The sequence below is a fragment of the Asterias rubens genome, chromosome 2 (genome assembly GCF_902459465.1).
Source record: "Asterias rubens chromosome 2, eAstRub1.3, whole genome shotgun sequence".
In the NCBI taxonomy this organism is placed as follows: Eukaryota; Metazoa; Echinodermata; class Asteroidea; order Forcipulatida; family Asteriidae; genus Asterias; species Asterias rubens.
The window spans coordinates 8,872,324-8,881,408 of NC_047063.1; the positions used below are offsets into that span (position 1 = coordinate 8,872,324).

At 37.7% G+C, this 9,085-nt stretch overlaps 1 protein-coding gene across 1 annotated transcript in view; it reads left to right on the forward strand.

Moving 5' to 3' along the window:
• The first annotated feature begins 7,822 nt into the window (after positions 1–7,822).
• LOC117302876 (NACHT, LRR and PYD domains-containing protein 12-like) overlaps positions 7,823–9,085 on the forward strand; it is an 8,195-nt gene continuing 6,932 nt past the window's right edge. Inside the window, exon 1 of the mRNA XM_033786842.1 lies at positions 7,823–7,877. Within this exon, the coding sequence (XP_033642733.1) occupies positions 7,823–7,877 (55 nt within the window). The remainder of the gene's footprint in view (positions 7,878–9,085) is intronic.

Consider the following 9,085-nt stretch of genomic DNA (forward strand, 5'->3'; position numbering starts at 1 on the left):
AACTACCGTTTAGCATTCAGGGATTTGATCATACAATACCTAAAGATGAAAGGTTATAACATTTATGGAGTCTATAAAATGAGCTATTATAATGGTAAACCTATATTTCAGGTTAAATCAGCCACAAATCAGACCCAAGCATCTTAAATGCAATTGAAGCTAAAAAAGGAAATGACATCATTGGATTAAGGAAGAGTAGACTTTATCCCATCCTCGAGTTCTAAAGGAACAGTTCAGTGACAACAATGCAATAAGTCTTTACAGAATCGCAGTCACAGTTTGCTTTGGGTTTTCAAGTTGTGTCTAAATGTTAACCATTCCAAGAAGTTGACTTATTCAAATCAACGCTAACGTCAGTACATCATAGCATAATGTATTTGGGTAATTCAAGGTATCAGTGATTGTACCTTACCCAATTCAGCTGACATCAAATTTATTACTTCAGGTTTTATACACAGGAATTTATTCTTAAAAGTTCACTTAAGGTCATCTCATTAGTTCAAACAGAATACAATGTCTACTTTGTTTTGTATTCATTGTCGGTAAGATTATGAGAAGTTGACTAAGCTAAATCATTGTAATGCCAGTACATCGCGGCGCAGTGTCTTTGAGTATGTATTAGTGATTGGTCCTTAATTGACCCAATTGATGAAGACATTGGGCAGAGAGAACTCATGTATGACATCATTGCAAGGGGTCTATAAGAGCCAAGTCATGTGAGATAAACTTACAGTCAACCAACTCTATGCAATCTCCAAAGAACACAACAAATTATAATTTTCTATGAGTAAGACACTGTCATAGAAATGTGTCTAATAGAGCTAACACAATGTTCATATCGCCTATTTTTGACAATGCCATCATGTAATTGACATACAAACCTGTCCGATGTTTCTACCTTCGAGTCAGGCAATTTACAGTTGCTTTAGTTTGTTTGTCAAACCATGAATGAGGGTCATCATGCTTATTTTGTATATAGTTTTGTATAATACACCACTGAAATATTGGAGTATATTTTTGGTATTTATCAAGAGCTGATCCAACTTCCAAATAGCTGCAAAGTATGGACAAGCTTTATGACACAATGTGATATGGATCATTATCTATGGTCAGTCTTAATGGTCATGTATAGTTCATAAAACAAATAATACTGTGTAACAAACCTTGCTGTAATATGTGCTAATGACTTCACAAGTTTACAAAAGTGCCACAAAGCCTGGACTTCCTGTAGGCACAAATTGTACATGATGTACATAGCTAGCTCACTATGGAAGTTAATTTCAAGCCTTACGTTTGATGGAGACTGGAAGGTAACAATTGTTACCAAATTTTGCTATTGAGAAAAGGCTGTACGTCTCAAGTTGTGCTCTTCTCATTTATGATAATTCATATTACATTCGGTCCAATATTATCTATAACTAAATATTGTAATGTTTAATTTGAACCTTGGACATGTATAGTTTCTCTTGTACAGTTTGTAATGCATGTCTTGGGGTCCAATCAGGGAGAACAGTGGAATCACTGATGGAGTCCCTGAAGAAATAAGACCAATACAATACAATTATAATCAAACATGTCATAGATCTTATATGAACAGTGAACCATCTTGCCTGCCAGGAGATGCACTGGAATGCAAAAGGGCACTCTTTTTGTAAACAATTTGGTTTTTTTTTTTTTTTTTCATGGACAAAAGTTGTTCATTCTTCAATGTATATTACACATTATGTAAATGGAATGAATATTTTCATGAATTAATTAGTATTTTTGTTTGTGTGATTTTGAATCTGTGTTTATGTATTATCATCCATAAGTCAACTCTTAAAATTGGAAATAGTATCAGTCACGTTGTTTGATAATAATAACATTTAAAAATGAGTATTTCTGATGCACCATTCTATTTTAATAAGATGCTGCAGTCATAGAAAATATGGAAATTTCAATATTAACACAAAAGGAAAGTGTCACTCGGGTGTATTTATGAACATAAATATTGAACCAACTTTGATATTGGGTCTGGGTCTGCAAAAATGGCCATTATATGTCACAACAATGTATGTTTGAGCTTCATAAGAAGACAGAAAGGCCATCTTCTAATAAGCATTAAGTGTTGGAACTCTTTGCAATTTGGAGATATACCCATCTTTGCTAACAAATTTGCCATTTTGTTTAAAATAGGAGAATAAAACATGTGCAGTTTACCGAGATATTGAAAATGATTAACAACAAAGTTTGCAGGAATATCTTACTATCAATCTAAACCTTTCACCAAGTGTCGCTTGTGAATCTTCTCAAACATTATTCATTTATTGTTAATGTATTAAATCCTTATTGTCAATATCTCCCATTACCAAACCAGTTCAAAGGGTTCGATAACATTGGTAAGATTGGAAATATTAATGTTCACAGATTCACACATAACTTTCATGGTATGAAGATGTTTTGGTAGAAAATTTCCCCTGAACAATTATTGCATGAAATGTTTTAGTTTTTGAGAACTGAATAAAAACAACTAGTTTAGATCTTGGGCCCGCAATCTGATGTTTGAAAACATATATTGGGGTTTGCCACTGTTTTCTCATGACTCTGATAAACATTCACAGGTTTATTATTTCACGAACACGTATTGAGCGTTATTTGTATATATATTAACCCACAAAGTGACAAAGGTATCTTCTAGGCCTATTGTGTACTCAAACAGGTTTCATTGAGCATTGACAAAAATAATTGACATTTTCATCAACAGTTTATAATAATAATTATAACTTATATAGTTAGGTCTGGGGTAACACCATGTAATGGTAATCTCTAAATGAGTTGGGGTGGTTCTGAACCGTTGGTTCTAAGTGGACGCTTATAACTACATTCACGAACTAGTTTAACAGTAAACTCAATTTAAAATCATTGCACAACCACTTTGGAAGATCATGTTTCCGAGAAAGGAAAACATAAATAAATATAAATAAAAATAATGTTGACTTGTGCACTTGAAGTTTTATTCTTGGACATTGTTACAGTTTGTATTTCTTTAGGGATTTGGAACTAGCCTCACAATTAAAGGATTTGGGTACTTTTTCTAACACGAAACACAATGTCCACAGATTTACATTAAACTTTCACAGTTTGAAGATAATGATGATACAAAGCTTCCCTTAAAATATTAGTTGCTGAGGTGCTGTAGTTTTTGAGAACTTAGTAAAACAATGAATGTCATGAAAATACTTTTTTGAAAGCTAAAATAATTTTCATCTCATGATCACTGAGACGAAAATCATTTTCATGACATTGTTTTACTCATTTCTCAAAAATTACAGCTTCTCATCAACTATATACTATCATTATCTTCGACCTGTGTAAGTTTAGTGTAAATCTGTAAACATTGTGTTTTTCGTTCTACAAAAAGTACATAGACCCTTTAAAATGAGACCACAAGTTTACATTAAAGGCAGTGGACACTACTGGTAATTACTCAAAATAATTATTAGCATAAAACCTTATTGGTAACAAGTAATGGGGAAAGGCTGATAGTATAAAACATTGTGAGAAACGGCTCCCTCTGAATTAACGGTGTTTTTGAGAAAGAAGTAATTTTCCACGAATTTGATTTTGAGACCTCAGATTTAGAATTTGAGGTCTCAAAATCAAGCATCTGAAAGCACACAACTACATGTGACAGGGATGTTTTTTTCTTTCGTTCATATCTCGCTATTTCGACGACCGATTGAGCTCAAATTTTCACATTTTTTTTTTTTTTTATGCATATGTTGAGATATACCAGCTGAGAAGGCTGGTCTATGACAATTACCAATAGTGTCTAGTGTCTTTAAACACGGTCTTTGTCCTATCATTTCAAAACGTTTTATTTTATGTTTTTCTTTTTCGAAACTACAATATATTCATAATGTAACATCAACTCGAGCGGTCTAAAGTCTTCGCTGTAGCAACTACTGTAATAAATAATAATAACTGACACAATAAAAGAAATAACTGATTTGAAGCAATGTCGCCGTTATAGATAGTGGTTTATTCTGATTCCTTATTATCTCTTATCGATTAGCTCCTTTTAATTATTCTCTTTAATTCCTTCTCTTTATTTAACAATAATCAAGCCCTAGCCACATGCTGTCCATGTGATCCCCACGCGGAGATCACGCGTCGTGCACACACCGCTCATGTGCCTGGCACCGCTGGCAAGAACTCTGGAACTAGGTCAACAATTGCGCCCCCATGCGACTGTTTCACCACAATAATAATGATGAACATTTATATGCACTGACTGCTGCAAATTTGGATGCTCATGATGCATGAACATTTATAAACATGACCACTGCGTCATTCATTTCATTCCCTTGAAAACCATTTTGACTTCGTGTACAACCCAGTTATGTTGAGCATCAAACACGGAAATCAAATCAATTTACTCCTGGGTGAAGAGAAGAAACTTTGGGCAAGTGTTTTGCACAAGTATTCACTGGATTTCTAGGTCTTATGATGCGCTCGTCTTCCATATACTAAAGAAGTCATTACACTTTATTCCTAGTTTCTTGATATTAAATTCTACAATTTCAGAATTAAAACAAATGATCATGCTAACGATATCATGACAATTTACTTTAGGATCCTCATGTGCGTTTACAACATTTTCTGGTCTTCCAGCATGAATGTGACAGGCAGTCAGTGATTCTTTAGTTGAATACATCTCAGATCATGCCCCACCCATGTGGACCACACCCTGTTCTTGACGGGCCTCCTCACACAAGTAGTCTTAATTCAAGATGTGTTTTTTTAATGCAAATCAGACTACCCTGACGCTCCAATGCGTTATTACTGATTGTACCCAATTATTAGCTTGGTTAAAACTGTAGGGTCATGGAGTGTGGGTTCAAATCATGGTCGTGACTTATGTCCTTGAGCAAGATACTCTACAATAATTGCATTTCTTCACCCAGGGGTATAAATGGGTACCTGTGAGAGTAGAGGTTGATATTGTGTATGAAAAAGCCTTTGGAGCGATACGGCAGCTCGGGCTGTATACTCTCCAGGAGTATTGGCCCAATGACCAGAACACTAATGTAAAGCGCAATGATACTGTTATTGTGACATGCACTATATAAGAATTTGTTTTTATTATTTAAACTAAAGGCATGCATACTGGTGTGTTAGAACCACTGAAAAGAGGGTGTCCTTTTTGCTTAGATAGCATTTGAGGTACAAAATAATGTCTCTTTTGCAATGAAATCAGCAGCTACACTTTTACCAACCCCAAACTCACGCAGTGATCGATGTTGCAAAAGAAAGGACCCCCTCGCTTGGCAAGTACCGTTTATGGCTTATGTAAAAGTGAAGTCAGTGTTAAAAATTATCCTTTTTTCAATGGTAAATTAAAGACACAACTACAGAACTGGCACTACAAAGTCCAGAAAACAGTACAAGGTCGACCCTCCTACTATCTGACCAACTAATTATAACAGGATCCTTTTGAATGATATATACACTATGCCAGCCTGCAATATGATATGGTGATGGCATGCACACAGTACACGGTCAACCCTCTGTCCACCAATTAAAAGCATCCTCAGATGACGACATGGTGGTAATTGGCGAGTTTACACCCCCTGGTTACAGCTTTATCAATTTTCCTCGTGGCGGTAAGACCTACGGTGGAGGAATTGGCATTGTGTACAAGAAATCTCTTCAACTATGCTCTACTCCATCCGATTTTTCATCCATTAACTTTGAACATTGCATCGTAACTCTCAACAACTCCATCAAACTTATCGGCATATATCGTCCACCTCCGTCACGTGCAAATGGGCTGAAAACATCTGAATTTTTGGACGAGCTTGAAACCTTTCTCGTTGAGAAGTTGGTCACTCCTTACAAAACTGCCATACTAGGTGATTTCAATGTTCATGTTGACTCACTTGATAACCGGGACTCCAATAAGTTCGCCAAGATCGTTTCCAATGCAGGTTTTATTCAGCACGTCAACGGCCCAACACACAAGCATGGGCATACCTTGGACCTAGTTATGTCTCGTGATGATGAAGATCTAATCCACGAAGTTCAAGTTGACCCCTTGCTTCACTCTGATCACCACGTAGTGAAATGTACCATCTTGTGTGCCAAGCCTCCACCACTGAAGATCTCAACTACATTTCGTGAGTATGGCAAGATGGACCACGAGCGCTTTGCAGAGCTTCTTCATGACCGGTTCACAGTCTTTCCGGATAGTACCAACCCTAACATTCTCACAGAGTCTTACTGTTCAATAACTTCTACCGTCCTTGACGAAGTTTGTCCCTTTGTGACCAGGGAACGTACCGTCAAACCCAAACTCCCATGGTACAACAACTCCATCCATACTTAAAGGCGTGTTCGACGTCGGCTTGAACGGAAATGGAAAAAGAGCAACTCAGCGTTTGACGAACAAGCCTACCGTTCTCAAAAGGAACATGTTAACAAACTGATCACTGATTCTAAGATTATGTACTTTTCCGATAAATGTACCAATTGTAATATCAAAGATATGTATGCCATAATTAATGTTCTTCTTAACAAGACTGCTCAAGTTTTACCTAATTGTGATTCTAACACAAAGCTTGCTGACAACTTTCTGTCCTTTTTCAAGGACAAGGTTGATACCATACGCTCCAATGTCAGTTCACACCCTGATACCAATGTCATTGTTCCTAAACAGACTTCCACAGTCTTTTGTATGCCAGAATTTGAGCAGCTTACTTGTGACGCCGTTAAACAAATTATCATGCGTCTTTCAAACAAATCTTGCTCATTGGACACCTTACCATCCTGGTTGGTTTAGAACAATCTATCCACTCTTCTCCCGGTTATCACAAAGATTGTTAACGCTTCCCTCTCATCTGGTATATTCCCGTCCAATCTTAAACACTCTGTAATTACTCCTGTACTTAAGAAGAGTTCTCTTGACCGTAATGATCTTAAGAGTTACCGTCCTGTAGCCAATGTACCCTTTTTGTCCAAGGTCATAGAGAAGGTGGCAACATGTCAAGTGATTAACCATGTGGACAGCTACACACTAGGGGAACAGTTCCAGTCTGCTTACAAGCGCTTTCATAGTACAGAGACTGCCCTCCTTCGGGTGAAAAATGACATTCTTCGTTCCCTTGATAAAAGTAAAGCTGTTCTCATGGTGTTGCTTGACATGTCTGCATGCCGCCTTTGACAAGGTTGACCACGACATCCTCCTCCAGAGACTTCATTTCTCAATTTGGAATAAGCAGTACGGTCAATACTTGGTTCAGCACTTATATCAAAACCGTACCACCAAAGTTCGATAAAAGGCGATTTCTCAAGACATCATATCTTTACCTATTCCATACCTCAGGGGTCCATAGTAGGTCCGTTGGCTTTCATTTTGTACCACCATCCCATTGGCGAGATCATTCGTCAACATGGTATCTCATTTCATGAATACGCTGATGATATTCAGCTCTCGCTGAGTTTGACCCTAAGCCTGAAGGTGATCGTCAGCGTGTACTCAGCAATTTATCATCATGTGTGCTTGCCATCAACAAATGGATGGCTCAAAAACATGCTTCAGCTGAACCAGGGAAAGACGGAGTTTATTGTTTTTGCGAACAGTCATGTTTTATCCACTCTCCCTAATCTTGAATAATATTGGGCGACTTTACAATCCTGCTTCCACATCTGTTAAGAACCTAGGAGTCTCGCTCGATTGTTCTCTGAATATGTCTCATCATATTAGCTCTGTATGTAAAACTGTATGTCCACATACGTAATCTATGGCGTATTCGCCGGTTTATTACACAAAGCGCTTGCCATCATGCCGTCAGATGTCTGGTCTTGTCCCGTCTTGACATATGCCAAACTCTCTTTTGGTAGGTGACCCGCGAAAATGACCCGCTCGACTCCAGCGTCTACAAACAAGGCCGCTCGCTAGTATTTGCGTGTGGCGGTGACCAGCCTTCTGCCGGCCTAATTGCATCGCTGCATTGGCTCCCTGGTAAAGAACGTATCAACTTCAAAATTTTCACTCATGTTTACAAAATCCTCCACACCCAATCTCCATCATATGGTTGAACTTGTTCATTCCCAAAACTCCAATACTGCTGATGAATACAGGCAACGACTCCGCTCATCAGCTGATCAGACCCAGCTTTCCGTTCCTAGAACTAGACGGAAAGCTGGGGATAGCTAATTCTCCATAGCTGCCCCTTGCCTATGGCATGAGCTCCCCGCGGGTCTGAGAGAGGCGATCTCGTTGCCTGTATTCAAAAGCCTCCTCAAGACATTTCTTTTTCCCCACCCATCCTAGTTTGTTTGTTTTTCTTTTGTTTTGTTGTCATAGTCTCATGTAAAGCGCTCTGTTCTCCGTAGAGTGCTATATAAATGTTTCATATTATTATATTATTATTATTATTATTATTATTATCCTTTTGAATGATATATAAACTATGCCAGCCTGCAATATTATATGGTGAGGGCATGCACACAGTACACAGTCCTCGTACTGTCTGACCAATTAATAGCATCCTTTTGAATGATATTTAAACTATGCCAGCCTGCAATATGAATATGATATCAACAGAGCGGTTTTAAATTATAGACAATCTACACTGGCTTGTTGAACGCATTTTCATATAGTACACAGTCAACCCTCCTACTCTCTGACCAGTCATATCATCAGTGTGGTTTTACCAGCTTATTGAATACATCTACATTGTACACATTCAACCCTCCTACTGTCTGACCAATCATATCATCAGTGTGGTTTTACCAGCTTATTGAATACATCTACATTGTACACATTCAACCCTCCTACTGTCTGACCAGTCATATCATCAGTGTGGTTTTGAATGATAGACAATTTAAACTGGCTTGTTGAACGCATCTTCATAGTACACAGTCAACCCTCCTACTCTCTGACCAGTCATATCATCAGTGTGGTTTTACCAGCTTATTGAATACATCTACATTGTACACATTCAACCCTCCTACTGTCTGACCAGTCATATCATCAGTGTGGTTTTACCAGCTTATTGAATACATCTACATTGTACACATTCAACCCTCCTAACTGTCTGAC